This window comes from Euleptes europaea, chromosome 1 (genome assembly GCF_029931775.1).
Source record: "Euleptes europaea isolate rEulEur1 chromosome 1, rEulEur1.hap1, whole genome shotgun sequence".
Lineage (NCBI taxonomy): Eukaryota > Metazoa > Chordata > Lepidosauria > Squamata > Sphaerodactylidae > Euleptes > Euleptes europaea.
This window is the reverse complement of record NC_079312.1, coordinates 7,606,159-7,624,223: the sequence shown is the minus strand read 5'-3', so window position 1 is coordinate 7,624,223 and position 18,065 is coordinate 7,606,159. Positions and strand designations below refer to the sequence as shown.

Sequence of the window (18,065 nt, the reverse complement as noted above, 5' to 3'; positions counted from 1 at the left end):
TGAAATTCAAGAGTGTCAAAGGAAGATGTAATCCCCTCCCTTCTCTTCTGTGTGCATAATAAAAGAGAAATAATCCTTACCCAGAGAGGCGACAGTCTCATAACTTTCCTCTGTAACTTCCCAGAAGAGTTTTCTTTGGCCTGGATCCAGCAGAGCCCATTCCTCCTCCGTAAAGAACACGGCTACCTCCTCAAAGGACACTGGCAATCTCTGAAAGAGAAGAAGAGTTGGTTTTTATATGACGACTTTCTCTCCCACAAGGGAGAATCAAACCGGCTTACAATCACCTTCCCTTCCCCTCCCCACAACAGACACCCTGTGAGCTAGGTGGGACTGAGAGAGTGTGACTAGCCCAAGGTCACCCAGCTGGCTTTATGTGTAGGAGTGGGGAAACTAATCCAGTTCCCTGGATTAGCGTCCACCGCTCATGTGGAGAAGTGGGGAATCAAACCTGGTTCTCCAGATCAGTGTCCACCACTCCAGACCACCGCTCTTAACCACTACACCATGGTGGCTCCAACTCAGCTCAACCCAATAGACGAGAAATTGATCACTTTCGATCTTTCCCCTCCCTTCTTACAATCCATGTGGTTAAGTAAAGCTAGTTTAGCGGTTAATGACCATATAAAGGATATTGATTTCCAGGAAGTACTGGTTTAGGCCTGCAGTGTGTGCTCTCCTCTACTATTTAACTTAGCTCCAATGATCACATATCAATATGCATGCTACCTATCTATACTAAGAGTTCCAAGATATCACCACGCATTGACGCTGACTACATTTAACGTACTGCCATCTGCACGCCTGACAGGAAGGTACCAAAACTTCTCCTTATTGTAAATGTTGTCCTTGCTCTGTTATCCTAATAGAGACATTGGCTCATGTTAAAAATATTGTCGAAGGCTTTCACGGTCAGAGTTCATTGGTTCTTGTAGATTATCCGGGCTGTGTGACCGTGGTCTTGGTATTTTCTTTCCTGATGTTTCGCCAGCAGCTGTGGCAGGCATCTTCAGAGGAGTAAAACTGTCCTTCAGTGTTACTCCTCTGAAGATGCCTGCCACAGCTGCTGGCAAAACGTCAGGAAACAAAATACCAAGACCACTCTCACACAGCCTGGATAATCTCAAGAACCATTGGCTCATGTGTTTTTCCAAGGTAGATTTTATGAACAGGCACACTTGGTTTATTGGAATCTCTGTTGACCGGACGTTTTACTCTGCTTCTGAATGGCCTGTGGGCTGTAATAAAGACCGACTTGACTTCAGACCAGCTGCTGAGTCAGAGAGCTTCTTGAGGATGTCGCTCATTGGAATCACACTCCAAAGGGAGCAACAGAAGATTTTTAAAGGTCTTAGGAGCAAAATATGGCCAAACGCCTCCTTGGTGGTAGCCTGTGGAGCTCGCAAAATACAACACTGAGAATGGGGACTCAGTAAGGAAAGAAAATAAACCCTGCTGCATGTGACCAGGAGTTCACCTAAGTTTTAATAATAAAATAAACACAGGCTGTTTGCCTGAAACACGTTCAAGAGAGTGAAAACATAGAGTCTCCCTCTATGCTCCCTCCGGCCATCTCTTCTACTTTCACTTCTGTTCACAAGCGATTTCTCGCTGTCTCCTATTCTTACCCAAGAGCTGTTGAGGAAATCCTGAACTCACCTTTCCTACAGACGTGCAAGAGTCCAATTCTCCCTCCAGCCGGGGGAAACAAGAGAGAAGAGAGGCTCTCTGGGATTCCATATTGCAAATTTTTCCTTCTCCATCGCCAGGAATAACTGCCCCTAGGACATCGACAATGGACAGGGTTGACCTCTGTGGTGCTTGCAAGGCCTTCTGGGAAATGTAGTTGCCTGCAACAGCAAGACACAAATGGAATGAAAAAGCCCAAAGCATCTGGGAATGTGGAAGAGAAGGTTTTGTTGTCCGTTTGTCAGTATGTGGGGCAGCTTCATATGTACATCAATCAATAAATCTTTGCAGTTTTCTGAAACCCCCCGTTTCAGTGATCTGTGTACTCTTCGGGCTCAATACAAAACCTGCCTCACAGAAGAGACCCACAGCTTTTCCTTTTGCTACCCTAAGAACATCTTGTCACTAAGGGGAAGGTTTATACCACACAAAAACAAAAAGGAAATAATGTGGAACCAGGAACACAGTGGAAAATGAGGCGCCCCCTGAAAGTTTTGCTAAACTTGGAAGCAATAGTCATCCCCAGATCCCACCCTGAGCCAAGTGCTTCTTGCATTGGAACCTACGATTGATGGTGGAACACAGAACTCAGGTGTCTCAAAACTGGCCACCCGCCTCAGGATGATGCGACTCTCAGTGCCAGAAAGGAATTGAATCAGACCATCATGCCACAGATTCACTCTTCTCCATCACTCTTTTCTTGGAAACAATGGAAGTGAAGGCTGCCTTGGTTCTCGTAGGTTATCCGGGCTGTGTAACCGTGGACTTGGTATTTTCTTTCCTGACATTTCGCCAGCAGCTGTGGCCAGCATCTTCAGAGGAGTAACACTGAAGGACAGTGTTACTCCTCTGAAGATGCCGGCCACAGCTGCTGGCGAAACATCAGGAAAGAAAATACCAAGACCATGGTTACACAGCCCGGATAACCTACGAGAACCAATGAACTCTGACCGTGAAAGCCTTCGACAATATTTTGAAGGCTGCCTGTTTGCAGCAGGCAGAAATCATCACAAAATATAAGAGCACAGTGAGCTATGGGGCTGGCAAGGGGCATAAGCAGGTCAGACCTGTAGCAAAGAGATCATAGAATCATAGAGTTGGAAGGGACCATCAGTGTCATCTAGTCCAACCCCCTGCACACTGCAGGAAACTCACAACTACCTCCCCACCCACCCACACCCAGTGACCCCTACTGCATGCCGTGAAGATGGTCAAGGTCCCCTCCCTCTCATTATCTGCTTAAGGTCTTAGAATCAGCATTGCTGTCAGATAGCCATCTGAACTCTTCTTTAAAACCTCCAGGGAAGGAGATCTTACCACCTCCCGAGGAAGCCTGTTCCACTGACAAACTGCTCTGTTAGAAAATTCTTCCTAATGTCTAGATGGAAACTCTTTAGATTTAATTTCAAGCCACTGGTTCTGGTTCGACCCTCTAGGGCAACAGAAAACAACTCGGCACCCTCCTCTATATCAGCTTCTCAAAGTGAGGGTCGCGACCCCATTGAATCTTGGGGAGCGAAAAAGTCGCCAGCCCCAGCCCCCCTCGCCAAGCGCTCCCTGTAGGCCAGGGGTATCAATCACAGGGCCCCGGGCCGGATCAGGCCCGAGGAGGGCTTTTATGTGGCCCACGGAGGCAAGGCGGCCCCCCTCTCCCCCAATCCGGGCTGGAGCGTGCAAGCTGCCCCAAGCCTGCAAACAGCTCGGTTTACACGTTCCAGCCCAGAGTGGGGAGCTGGCTGTGCTGGGGGAGGGAGGGACCTTCCCAAGCTGCTGCGCGTGCCGCCAGGGTTGAATAGAGCATGCGGCCCGCCAGCACAATGAGGTCGCACGTGGCGCCGCGCTTCGCAGTTGCTTAGTCGCAGGGTGGTCAGGCCGCCTGGGTGCAGTGTAGTAGAGCCAGTGCAGGACCCAGCTCCCTGCACAAGCCCCCAAGGCAAGGAGATGTCATCCAGGCGGGTGGCATGGCTGCCTTTGAGTTGCTGCTTATTGCCAGTCCTGCTGCCTCCTTGCTCTTAGGGACAGCTGCAAAATTGGGTCCCTCCTGGCCTCCTCCCCCCTGGCGGTGAGTAGGGGGTGGAGGGCAGGCAAGCTTTGGCATCCTTGCATCTGGTGCTGGACCTGGAATGCGATTATGGGGGGGGGATTCAAGGGTTCTTAGCCAAGGGATATTTCTCTCTCTTTCTCCCTCCTCGTCTCTCTATTTTTCTCTCCCTTCTTTTGTTAATTTCTTTTCTCCTCTTTCTCCCTCTCTGTCCCTCTCTCTCTGGTTCTCTTTCTTTCTCCCCCCCTCCCGTGCTTCCTTGCTTTCTCTGCCCCCCCAGGTTCGTTCGTTCTTTCTCTCTCTCTTGCCCCTGTGTTCTCTCTTTCTTTCTCACTATTTTTCTCTTTCTTTCTTTCTTTCTTTCTTTCTTTCTTTCTTTCTTTCTTTCTTTCTTTCTTTCTTTCTTTCTTTCTTTCTTTCTTTCTCTTTCTTTCTCTCTCTCTCTCTTTCTCCCCCTTTCTCTCTCTTCCTCTTTCTCCCCCCTTCTCTCTGTGTGTTTCTCTCTCCCTCTCTTTTTCTCTCTCTCTGTGTCTGTCTGTCTGTCTGTCTGTCTGTCTGTCTGTCTGTCTGTCTATCTATCTATCTATCTATCTATCTATCTATCTATCTATCTATCTATCTATCTATCTCTCTCTGGTTTTGCCTTTCTTGGGATGTACTGAAACAAATGACAGGATTGTCCATTAGAAGCAATGGGAGAGGCTGCACAGCCCTTTGAAAATAATGGGAATCTGGATTGCCAATTGACTTGCATGGGCTCCATTGAAATACATTACAGCACAAAAAGAGTTGCAAAGAAATAGTGGAATGGAATTTCCAGTAAGGTCTCTAAGCCCAGATACGCTACTCTGGGACTGGAAGGACAGCCCTGGAACTAGCAGAAGTGTTCTGGGACTGGATTGACAGCATCCCGAGTGGAATGAGGACCCCTGGGACTTGCACAAGTGTTCTGGGACTGGAATGACAGCCAGGCAGGAATCCGGTTTGTCTCCAGACTGGGAACTGATTCCCTTCCTGATTGTTGCAGATGAAACCTAAGCTAAAGGCACAGGTGCTGGGCAGGCTGGAGTTTCATTTGGCAACTCGAGTGTAAAGTTGTATGGGCTGCCAGGCAGAGCTTTGTCTGGCTGCAGAGCACTCTGTTTGCATTTGGGGAGGGGGAACAGAGCTGCCTCCATGTGTACCCCCCAAGACTGACTGAGAGAGGTGGGTGTCCTCTGGGTTTTCACTTACTTGGTGTTGAAAGATAACTGAATCCCCCCTCCCCCCCCAGATCTCTGAGGCAAAAACGCGGCCCTGGTGAGCACCTGCCCTCCTGAAGCGAATCTTTTTTTCTCATGGGAAATGGGATTCTTTTGGAGCAGGAGGAAGTGGTGGGAATACAGTGAGGCCCTCCTTTGGCAAATGGGGGTGGGATGGAAGTGTTATACAACATAGGATTTCTGTGGGGCCGGTAAGGCATGTCTCCTGATTTGTAACTTTTTCAGCCCCCTCGCTTGAGTGGACAGATCAGGAGAATCCCAAATGGAGAATGTGGGTGTGGGGGAAAAGGTGTGGGGGACTTTCCCCCCCCCAGGAAGAGCTACTCAGAGCAAGAGGCCAGATGCCTTAACTGGAGTGAGTGGGGACTCTTTTGAGGAGGGAGGGAGATTCTCAGATGACTGCAGCCTGTTAGGCAGGGTGTGCATAATCCTTCCAATGTCTTTCATCTGAACCACATTTTTCAGGAGGATGCTTTAATTACAAAAGGAATATTGTTGTGATTTTCATGATGGTTGATATATGGCTGGTATAGGAAAAGCCTCTCCTTGCCCAGTGTTGCAGTCCCAGTCTAAATTGGACCTCCCCAATTGACTCCAAAGTGAGAAGGTGTGACTTCTCATTTGGACTCTTCCACTTGTTTTGCGGCTGACAGGTCTGTTGCTGGCTTTAAGGTGAGCTTTTCCTTCTTGCAAATTTCCCTGGGGATGGACCCTGAGCCCATAGCTCCTGTTTGCCACAGGGCTACCTTTCCCCAGTGAAACCCAAGAATGCTTTCTGTGAATGTTCAAGGTGTTAGTTTTGACCTTTAAAGCATTACGCCAGGTGTGTCAAACGTAAGGCCTGCAGGCCGGCTCTGACTCCTTGAGGGATCTTATCTGGCCTGCGAGCCACACCCCGCCACACACATGCACACTCTTGATCTGGGCTGGCGAGGCATGGCCCGGCCTGACCAAGTGACATTTATCTCATAGCCGGTCCTCATAACAATTGAGTTTGACACCCTTGAGCCAGCTGAAGCACTAACACTAGAAGCAGCCACACAGCTAGAAACGCAAAAGATGGCGATTACTGATCATGTGGAACAGCAGAATATTAAACAGCCCCGCACACATATACCCTCAGGTTGTAACTTTTTTTCTGCAGTATAAACACTTTTCAGGTGCAGTCTCAGCAAGGAAAAAAATCCATCCTTAAAATCCTTTAATAAATGGTATAATTATAGGTACACCAAAGAATTGTTTTAAAATAAATTTCTTTATGATTTATTATCAGTAAATGTTTGGTTTGTGTACCAATTTTATATACCTATATACCCAGGAGGGTCCCCTAAACATTTCTCAGGCGAAAAGGGGTCGCGAGTGGGAAAAGTTTGAGAAGCTCTGCTCTATATGACAGCCCTTCAAATACTTGAAGATGGTTATCATATCCCCTCTCAGTCTTCTCCTCTTCAGGCTAAACATACCCAGCTCCTTCAACCTTTCCGCATAGGACTTGGTCTCCAGACCTCTCACCATCTTTGTTGCCCTCCTCTGGACACGTTCCAGCTTGTCTACATCTTTCTTAAACTGCAGTGCCCAAAACTGAACACAGTCCTCTAGGTCTAACCAGAGGTGAGGTCTAACCAGAGCAGAGTAAAGTGATACCATCATTTTGCGTGTTCCGGACACTCTACTTCTGTTGATGCAGCCCAAGAGTGCATTTATAAAGGGCGACTAGCCATAGTGACTGAAGTGAACCTCCATATTCAGAGGCAGTAAACCCCACAACACCAGTGCCAGGAGGCAACTTCAGGAGCGGTGCTTGGACTCTATAGTGAGTCTGTCTGACTCTCCAGCACAGCCACTGTATGAACAGGATGCTGGACAACTGGACTGATCCAGCAGAGCTTTGATTTTTTAGTGATTGCAACTGAATAAACAAAAGCCATGCTTTGTTTTCCAAGGGAAGGAGGGTAGAAATGTAAATGGGGGGAAAGCCAACAGGAGCTGAGAAGCATCCGGTTCGGGCAAACTCAGTGCACATGGACAAAGGGGAAATTGCTTCAGATTGCCCACATGTCCCTTCGATCAGCCTCTGTACCAGAGGACTGGAGAATGGCCAATGTAACACCCATTTATAAAAAAGGTTCCAAGGGGGGGATCCAGGAAATTACAGGCCAGTTAGTTTAACGTCTGTTCCGGGTAAATTAGTGGAAAGCATTATTAAAGATAGAATTGTCAAGCATATAGAAGGGCAAGGTCTGCTGGGCAAAACCCAACATGGCTTTTGTAAGGGTAGGTCCCATCTCACTAACCTAATTAGAGTTTTTTGAAAATGTCAAAAAGCATGTGGACAGGAATGAGCCTGTAGATATTGTGTATTTGGATTTCCAAAAAGCTTTTGACAAAGTCCTCTTATGGATTGAGAGCTGGCTGAAAAATAGGAAGCAGAGAGTAGGAATCAATGGTCATTTCTCACAATGGCGGGATGTGAGCAGTGGGGTGCCTCAGGGATCTGTGTTGGGACCGGTGCTTTTCAACCTGTTCATCAATAACCTGGAGTTGGGGTTAAACAGTGAAGTAGCCAAGTTTGCAGATGACACCAAATTATTTAGGGTGGTTAAAACAAAATCGGACTGTGAAGAGCTCCAGAAGGATCTCTGCATACTGGAAGAATGGGCATTAAAATGGCAAATGAGATTCAATGCGAGTAAGTGTAAAATGATGCATATTGGGGGAAAAAATCCCAACTTCACATATACACTGATGGGATCTGTGCTGGCAACAACAGACCAAGAAAGGGATCTTGGGGTGGTAGTGGATAGCTCAATGAACATGTCAACCCAGTGTGCGGCTGCTGTAAAAAAGGCAAATTCCATGCTGGCTATAATTAGACGAGGAATAGAGAATAAAACTGCTGGTATCATACTGCCCTTGTAAAAATCTATTGTGAGACCACACTTGGAATACTGTATACAGTTCTGGTCACCACACCTAAAAAAGGATATTACAGAGCTTGAGAAGGTACAGAAAAGAGCAACCAAAATGATTAGGGGACTAGAGCAACTGACCTATGGGGAACGGTTAAGATGCTTAGGGCTGTTTAGCTTGGAAAGAAGGCGGCAGAGGGGAGACATGATAGAGGTCTATAAAATTATGCATGGTTTGGAGAGAGTGGACAGGGAGAAGTTTTTCTCCTTCTCCCATAATACTAGAACACGGGGTCATCTGCTAAAGCTGGAGGGTGAGAGATTCAAAACAGATAAAAGGAAGTATTTTTTCACACAACGCATAGTTAAATTGTGGAACTCCCTGCCCCAGGATGTGGTGATGGCTGCCAGCTTGAAGGGCTTTAAGAGGGGAGTGGACATATTCATGGAGGAGAGGGTATTCATGGCTGTTAGTTAGAATGGATATTAGTCATGCTGCATACCTATTCTCTCTAGTATCAGAGGAGAATGGCTATTATTTTGGGTGTGGTGGAACACAGGCAGGATGGTGCTGTTGCACTCGTCTTGTTAGTGGCTTCCTAGAGGCACCTGGTTGGCCACTGTGTGAACAGACTGCTGGACTTGATGGGCCTTGGTCTGATCCAGCAGGGCCTTTCTTATGTTCTTATGTAAGGGTGGAAGGGACCTCCAGGCTCATGTAGAACCTCTTGCACAATGCAGGAAATCTACAACTCTCGCCTCCCCCCTTATTCCCAAATTGACTCTTAGGGCATTTTCACACAGCCCAAATATTGCACTTTCAATCCACTTTCAGTGCACCTTAACGATCATTTGCAAGTGGATTTTGCCAGTTCACACAGTACAGCCCACCGTCAAAGTGCATTGAAAGAGGATTCTTTGGGCTGTGTGAAAGTGCCCTTACTCTGTGCCCAGAGGAAGGCAAGAAACCTCCAGGATACCCGGGCCAATATGGTCTGGAGGAAAATTCCTTTCTGAACTAGCTCTGGATAAATGGTTAGGGACTGTGGTCTATACTGCTGTGTTTAGCTTATGGTAAGCAGGGTCCTATTTAAGTAATTTCTATACCACTCAGTGTGCCAGGTGAAGACTTAAGCTATGTTTCAGCTCTTTCTGGTGGTTCCAGACTCCTAAAATCCTAGTGCCCATGGGGCTACTGAATGTCCCATTTTTTTGTGACTGCAGTGGATCACTATGTGGAATCTGCCTTGAGTCCCTGTGAGAAATAAATAAAGAACTGAAATCTCCCATGACCTCTATGTCCCATTTCTTTGGAAATGTTGTAATCTGGTCTAAGAGTCCTTCGCCTGACGGTCTATAACAGACTCCTACCATAATATCGCTATTATTTCTTATTCCTTTTACTTTTACCCAGAGAATATCAACTAACCTTCCAAGCTCTGATTCATGTATTTTCTCACCACTGTATACATCCTTGACGTATAAGGCTACTCCTCCCCACTTCCTTATTTGTCTATCCCTAAATTGTACCTCTCAACCCTAATATTCCAGTTGTGAGTCTCATCCCACCAAGTTTCAGTAAGGTAGGAGATTTCCTGTCTGGGGTGGGGGCAAAGAAGGCCAAAGCTCACTTCCTTGTTCTTCCAACTTCCACAGGCATATTCCCTGAACTGCACAACAGGGAGGAGAGAAGGGATCCCCCCTCCACCATCCATCATGGTCTCCACTAATTTTCTTAGATTCCCTGATGTTCTACAGTAAAGGGGAAACATGCGTGATCACATGAAGCTGCGTTATACTGAATCAGACCCTTGGTCCACCACAGTCAGTACTGTCTACTCAGACCAGCAGTGGCTCTCCAGGGTCTCAGGTAGAGGCTCTCCTGGGTCTCAGGTAGAGGTCACCTACTTGCCTGGTAACTTTAACTGCAGATGCCGGGGATTGAACCTGGGACCTTCTGCATGCCAAGCAGCCACAGCCCCTCCCCGTGCCCGGCTTGGCTCTCATTGGGCCCTGCTCTGAACAGGACATGGAAGAGCAGAACATTGCAAGGAAAAGGAGCTCTGCCCTTCAGCAAAGGCCCCTCCCTCCTCTGGTCTAGTCAAATCAACAAGGCCATTCCTCGCCTCCTCCCATTAGACTCAGTCATTCAAACAAAGGACTGTGGGAGAGCTACTCCATGTCAAAGTAGAGAGGCAAAAGAAGAAAACAGGGGCCGCCAGGATTTGCTAGCAGGAACCTAACTGGAGATCTAGTATCCCAATCAGAGCCCTCCTCATTGACACATTTCTCCTCATTGTATTGGCATCAATACATTCATCCCCAGTTGTGGGAGCTCTGTTCTTTCTTCTGTGGCAAACAGAAGTATGTTCTGAAATTCAAGAGGGCCAAAGAAAGATGCCAACCTCTCCGTTCCCTTCCATGTTCATGATAAAAAGGAAAAGATCCTTACCCACTGAGCCCACGGTCTCGTAATTTTCCTCCATCACTTTCCAGTAGAGCTTTCTTTGGCTGGGATCCAGCAGAACCCATTCCTCCTCCATAAAGAACACGGCTACCTCCTCAAAGGACACTGGTGATCTCTGAAAGAGGAAAATATGGCCCAGTTGATCTTCTATATACTTGTCTCTGAGCACTGAAGAGTGAAAGAAGAACCCCATCGACAGTCAAGTGAGTAAAATAATACCTCAATAATGCAATACCTCAAACTGATGGCAAGAAAAATCGTGTTCTTTTTTCCACTGCCTCTGACAGGTATTATACTTTATTTATTTATTTTTATTTCAAAGAAAAAGAAAAATAACAGAAGGGGGACAAACTCTAAACCCAGCAACCAAAAATAAAAAAGGACACACAGAGACACACAGGGAGAGAAATCCAGTATTAGAAAAAGTTGACATCACAGTCGGCTTTCACAGACTACTGTGGTCCTCAGAAACACATAAAGATCTTTTTACATCATCATTATGTCAGCAAGGCTGCAATATGAAACCTGCTCTTTTAAAAATCTGGAACAGTTACAAAAAAAAAAAAGGATTAGTCCATTTCCCTCCATATTTAGGTCCCTGCTTGAAGCCCACTACGATCCATCTATCTGGAAATGCAACCAGTATCTGACCTATCAAGACTTTGACAGCAAATCTGGAGAGATTAAGCAATTATCTAGCTTGAAAAAAGAAAATAAGGACCTAAATTGGTTAACACACCTACAATTAAGAGAAAGACTTAAGGAAGATGGTTTCAAAACGGGTGCACTTAGGGCACAAACGGAATTTGAAACCATTACAGTGAAACATCAAGACAATTTGCTTGGTAGAATCTACAAGCTACTTTTGAAATATGATCAAATGGATGAAAAATCTTGGAGAAATTATTCCCATGGAACAATGAGAATCACTCTGTACCAGAGAACTAAAATTTGCAACCATCCAAGACATACGTGAAAACTGGTACAAGATGTTTTACAGATGGCACCTCACTCCAAAATTGTTACAAAAGATGCAAAACACTGAACAAGGTACCTGTTGGAAGTGCAATGCACAAGAAGGGTCTCTTTTCCACGTATGGTGGACTTGCCCTAATGGACAAAGGCATTGGAAGGGCATCCATAACGAATTACAGAAACTATTTCAGATAAAATTCACCTTGGACCCCAAGTGCATGCTGCTGGGCATTGTTCCATTGCAACTACCTGCTTGATCTAGAGAACTGTTTAAATATGCCACAACAGCTGCAAGAAATGCTTTCCCCAAAAAACGGAAGCTGACACTGCTTCTAGGTGTTGAAGAATGGAAGAAGTTGTCTGAATATGCAATCATGGCCAAAATGACTAATTTAGCTAACAATAAACAACATTATAAGTTGTTTTCGGAAAATTGGAAACTTTATTATCAATATGTAAAAGATTAGCCACCTATGATGTCATAAAGATAGAACAAATGCTATAGCTTGATATAATTTCATTGATTATTTCTTTATGCTGGGAAAGCTGTTTAGATATGTGTAAACAATGTACTAGCTTGTTCTCTGTTGCTCCAGAGACTGGGACACGGAGTAATGGATTTAAACTAACAGAAAAGAGAGTCCACCTAAACATTAGGAAGAACTTTCTAACGGTGAGGGCTGTCCGATGGTGGGATGCGCTGCCTTGGAGGGTGGTGGAGTCCCCATCTTTGGAGGTCTTTAAGCAGAGGCTGGATGGCCATCTGTCAGGAGTGCTTTGATTGTGGGATCCTGCATTGTGGGGGGAGGGTTGGGGTCGCTGGGGATGTCAGGGGGGAGGTACTTGTTCATTTCCTGCATTGTGCAGGGGGTTGGATAAACTTTTACGGTCCTCAATCCATTGATTTACCAGAGGTGGACATTTATTCCTCCAATGCTGCAATGATACAAGTCTTCTAGCTGTAATCAGGGCACAGAGGGTTCATTTCATTGACCTCCAAGAGATGAGCAGATCATTCGAAAATGTTGTTTAAAAAACAAAATTAATAAAAAACCCGATGCAAGTAATAACTTCCTCACACAAAAACCAATTGACTGGACAGGCCCAAAGCCTACTTCCCATCCTAAGAGCAAAATGTGGCCAAACGCCCCTTTCGGGGTTGGCCTGTGGAACCTGCAAAGAAGGACGCCCTGAGCTAAGGGGGGCCAGTAAGGACAGACAAGGAATGCTGCTGGGTCAGTCCAAGGGTCCGTGGAGGTCAGGGGACCCCAACGTGTGGCTGCTGGGCCCCACGGCGCCTGCTGACACCTTGTTCTGGTGCTGGCCAAGGGTTTCGAGGATTGGGTGGGGCGAGGAAGGGGTTTTGCTCTGCGAGGCTTCTGATGGGCTGCTGCAGAGCTGATCAACTGTGCAAATGTTTTCAGGCGTTGCTTTGGCGGCAGCGGCCACCCCAGCGCGAGGGTCTTCCGCCGTGTGACTGAAGTCCAGCTGTGGGAGCCGTGTTGTGGCTCCGCCTGCTGCCGCTGCCATGTTTTGCTGCTGTTCCCACCAGGCCCTGGCTGAACTCCCCCCTGGGCCCCCAGTAGGGTTGCCAGCTCCCGGTAGGGGGACACCCCTGGAGGCTTTGGAGGGGGGGGCCTGAGGAAGGTGGGCTGTGGAGAAGGGAGGGTTCAGTGGCCCAAGGGGCCCTTTTCTCCCGGGGGAATCCGTCCCTGCGGGTTGGAGGTCAGCTGTAACAGCGGGAGGCCTCCAGCTCCCACCCGGAGGTTGGCAACCCGGAGCCCGCAGGCTCCAAAGGGCCGGGGACCCAAGAGCAGAACAAGCCCTGGCCTGGTGGGCTGGAGCACGTTGGAGTGGGTGGAAACACCGCCATCCTCATCACCCCCCCCCCCATCTCCATGCCCAGATCTTGCCCGGGGAAGCCTCCCCTCCCCCTCCCCCCTCCTCTCGCCCCCCAGACCCCGCCTCAGGAAAACCTTCCGCTCACCTTCCCCGCAGGCGCGCAGGAGCCCCCTCCTCCCGCCATGGCCGTCCCCCCAAGACCCCCTTTCCCCTCCTCGGGGACAAAGCCTCCCCCCCTCTCCACCCACACCAGCCGCGCTCCTCCTCGCAAGGCTCTCTGGGAAACGTAGTTCTGGGCCACAACCAGACCCAGAGGGAGGGGGGGATGAGGGGGGTGCTCGCTGCGGGGTGGGAAATCCCAGAGATCTGGCGGTGGGGGGGGGGGAGTTGGGAGGACCGCGATGGGGGTGTGATGCCGTTTTCCCCAGGGGGACTACTGGCCTCTGCAGCCTGGAGCTGCTGCCATTGCAGGAGATGTAGTCTCCACGCCTCCCTGGGACACAGCAGGCAGCCATCCGTCCATCCACCCACCCACCCATTCACCCACCCATCTACCCATCCATCCATCCACCCATCTACCCATCCATTCACCCATCCATCCACCCATCTACCCATCCATCCACCCACCCATCCATCCACCCATCCATCCATCCACCCATCCATCCATCCACAGGAGATGTAGTCTCCACGCCTCCCTGGGACACAGCAGGCAGCCATCCATCCATCCATCCACCCATCCACCCACCCAGCCATCCACCCATCCATCCATCCACCCATCCATCCACCCACCCATCCATCCATCCATCCATCCACCCATTCACCCATCCACCCACCCACCCATCCATCCACCCATCCATCCACCCATCCACCCATCCATCCATCCACCCACCCATTCACCCACCCATCCATCCACCCATCCATCCACCCATTCACCCATCCACTCATCCATCCATCCACCCATTCACTCATCCATCCATCCATCCATTCACCCATCCACTCATCCATCCATCCATCCATCCACCCATTCACCCATCCATCCACCCACCCATCCATCCACCCATCCATCCACCCATCCACTCATCCATCCATCCACCCATTCACTCATCCATCCATCCATCCATTCACCCATCCACTCATCCATCCATCCATCCACCCATTCACCCATCCATCCATCCATCCACCCACCCATCCATCCATTCACCCATCCATCCATCCATCCAACCAAGGCACTGGGGACCGGGGAAGAAGAGAAGTTTCTCCCTTCCTTCCTTCCTCCCTCTCTCTAGGGCTGGGTGGGGCCGTCTCCTATGCGGGCCCCGCTTCAGGAGAGATGCCGACAACGAGAAAGGAGGCCCTGGGGGAAGAAACCAACCTGTCTGCCCAAATCTTCAGGGTTGGTTGGTTTGTTATAGCAGGCAATTTGTTCTCCAGCTGCAAACTATAGACTTTTCCAAGCAGCAAGAAGAAGAGCTGGTTTTTATGTGCCGACTTTCACTACCGCCTAAGGGAGGATCAAACCGGTTTACAATCACCTCCCCTTCCCCACAACAGACACCCTGTGAGGTAGGTGGGGCTGAGAGTGTGTGACTAGCCTAAGGTCATGCTGGCACTTCAGTCACCCAGCTGGCTTCATGTGAAAGGGTGAGGAATCAAACCGGGCTCTCCAGATTGAAGTCCACCACTTCAAACCACCGCACTCCTCTGGCTCCTGTTAAAGGGACTGGAAGTTTTTCCAAGAGAGGGCAAAAAAGAGTCCATATTTGTCTCCTCTTCATTAAAATGCTGAGACCTTCAGGGAAGAGGGGGTTGTGTCAAAGTCGCCACTAGGAGATTTTAAACGGATCCTCGTGAAGTCATATTTTTACATTCATACAAAATACACCCACCATCAGATTGTAGATCATTTCTTAGTCTACGGGCAGCACCACAAAGAGGATGCATGCATCCACGGCTTCATGGTACTGTGATGGTGCAAAAACATCGTTCCAAAGTATGGATCCTAACGATTTTAAAGTGAAGTCAAACAAAACTCACCATCTAATCACTTACCGCATCCATGGACAGAGACTGCACCGCAAAGTTCGTGGTACTGTCCCGATGCAAAAACATGGATGCAAAGCATGGATCCTCAGGATTTTTATGTGGGGTCACCAACAAATCACATATCACATCCATAGAGACATATTGCACCACAAAAAACATGGGTCCACCTCTTTGTGGCACCTCCATGGTTCAAAAATAATGATCCAAAGCACAGGATCCTCAGGAATTCTACGCAGCCTCACCCAAAACTCATTAGGAAATCACATGTCCTTCCGGTGGTTCCAAACTTACATTTTGTTCTACTACTGCAGCCCCTCCAGCTACCTGCCTGAAACTGTTTTAATAACCTATGTGAGTTTAATTGCTATGGAAGAGTGTAACTAAAAATCAAAGCCATTCTTAACCAGTTTATTCAACTGGTTATCTTTCCCTCCAGTATATAAAGTTGCCATTTTCTTCAGTGAATCTGATCTCTGTAGTCTGGCGATGAGTTCTAATTCTAGCTTAGAACCTCTAGGAGAACTCCAGTTCCCACCTGGAAGGTGGCAAGCCTAGAGGTGCCTTATGGCGAGAAGAGAGAGGCAGCACAGAGGGAAGTCCTGCCTATATGACAGCCATTTCCCCTATCCTAGTGGCAGACATTCCCTCCCCTAGCCACCAGTGGGGAGCTCTTTAAAAAGCAGCAATTGAATATTGTTGATGATGATATAACAGTCTCTTTGCCAGGTTCTCTGAACTCCCAGCTTTCTTTTTAAAAACTTCTGGCATCTTTCATTGTGGAGATATAAGAGGAAAGGTATTATCAATAAAAGACGTAATATTTTTAATGAAATCTGGGCATTCAGCGCACCTGATATGTAGCCAATTATATTGTTAGAATGATATTACCAGTTTTCTAAAACAAAAGATATTTCTTGTCAACTGCTGTTGCTCCTGTATAGTTTGAATACAAAACCCACCTAGGTCTGGAGCTGGCCTCAGTTTCTGACCTGTTTTTTAATTTTTCCCTCTCCTTCCACCCCGGACACTCAGGAGCCCTTCAATGCGTCAGACAGGCTGGTAGGCTTTTATTTGCCCCCCTTTGTGTGCTTTTATTTAGATGTTAGGTTGTCTAAGGTTAAGGTTTGTTTTGTGCATGTGTGCATAAGCCTGTGGCTCTCTGAGTGCCTCCTTCTCTTCTCAATCTATTTTTCGAAATAAACATTTAGACTTTTGCTGTGTTTCTGAAAACTTCCCCATTCCCAAAGTGAGGAGCTACTGGCCAGTTCTGGACCTTGGGATACACAGGCAGTGGTCCATAATTTAAATTTAGTAAAAATACATGTGTGTGCGTTCTTAACATCCAAGTTGGATGCTCTAAATGTGGGGGGGGGGGAGTTTTTTTTCAAAGACATGTGGTTTCATGCAGTGTCTGAACCAGGTCACTAAGCTGAGCTCCTTTAATGGGAAAAGTTTAGTTCAGTATAGAACTATGCAAGCTTTTCAGTTTCACAGAATCCCACATCAGGTAGAATGGAATGGGAGCAATCTGTAGGGTATACATCAGAGCAGAATGGAATGGGAGCAATCTGTAGGGTATACATCAGAGCGTGCCAAAGCTCCGGATATTGAAAATAATTGTGTTTCAGATAAGGGTTAAAGCTGAAAACATGTCTAGTTACCAGGCCTGCTCATCCCCCATCCATCTTGCTCTTAGTGAATGCTCCTACTGATGTGGACTGCTTTATTACTTTAATTCCAATCAGACAATTAAGAGGTTGGTTGAGATTACAGCTGATTTATTGATCAATAAAGGTCAAGCCGGGTGAACCAGAATACAGACGAACGGCTCTGCAATCCAGTCACACCGGGGCAGGGCTAATGCAAGAGGTTTTATAAACATTTGCCATTCCAAATAACATTCGATGCTACCTTGTCACTACGTCATTACATTCTACAGCGTCGACGAGAGCATTGTTCCCTTGTAGGGAGAGGCGAAAGTATCAGAAAGGAGGAATAGGTGGGATGCTGTTCCTTTATGTGAGAGGGAACATTCCAGTCTTTGGCCTGTGTGTGTGACCAGGAGGCTAGAGCAGCTGTCCTATGAGGAGCAGGTATAAACGCTTAGGGCTGTTTAGCTTGGAAAGAAGGCAGTTAAGGGGAGACATGATAGAGGTCTATAAAATTGTGCATGGTTTGGAGAGACTGAACAGGGAGAAGCTTTCCCCCCTCTCTCATAATAATAGAATGCAGGGTCATCTGCTGAAGCTGGAGGGTGAGAGATTCAAACCAAATAAAAAGGAAGCATTTCTTCACACAACACATAGTTAAATTGTGGAACCCCCTGCCCCAGGATGTGGTGATGGCTACCAACTTGGAAGGCTTTAAGAGGGGGTGGACATGTTCATGGAGAATAGAACTAGCCATGGCTACAAGTCAAAATGGATACTAGTCATGATGCACACCTAATCTCTCCAGTATCGATGGAGCATGCCTATTAGGTGCTGTGGAAAACAGGCAGGATAATGCTGCTGCAGTTGTCTTTGTTTGTGGGCTTCCTAGAGGCACCTGGTTGGCCACTGTGTGAACAGACAGCAGGACTTGGTGGGCCTTAGTGTGATCCAGAAGGGCTTTTCTTATGAGAACAGGTATAACATTATAAAATAAAAAACGGAAAACATTATAACATTATAAAATAAAAAACGAAAAGGCAAGGTATTTAAAAACCCATTAGCAGAACGACACTTTATCAGAAGCCTTCCCTTTAGCAGTCACCAGTGTAACCGACAATCTTACACACCATTTGCCCAGTGGCTATGAGATGAATTAAGCTGGCTAGACTTAAACCACACTTTATT

General features: G+C 47.5%; 1 protein-coding gene across 1 annotated transcript in view; it reads right to left on the bottom strand.

Moving 5' to 3' along the window:
• LOC130479525 (zinc finger protein ZFP2-like) overlaps positions 1-10,444 on the bottom strand; it is a 41,429-nt gene extending 30,985 nt beyond the window's left edge. Inside the window, exons 1-2 of the mRNA XM_056851958.1 lie at positions 10,354-10,444; positions 1,660-1,850 (exon numbers count right to left, since the gene is read on the bottom strand). Of these exons, the coding sequence (XP_056707936.1) occupies positions 1,660-1,850; positions 10,354-10,444 (282 nt within the window). The remainder of the gene's footprint in view (positions 1-1,659; positions 1,851-10,353) is intronic.
• Between the last annotated feature and the right edge of the window lie 7,621 nt (positions 10,445-18,065).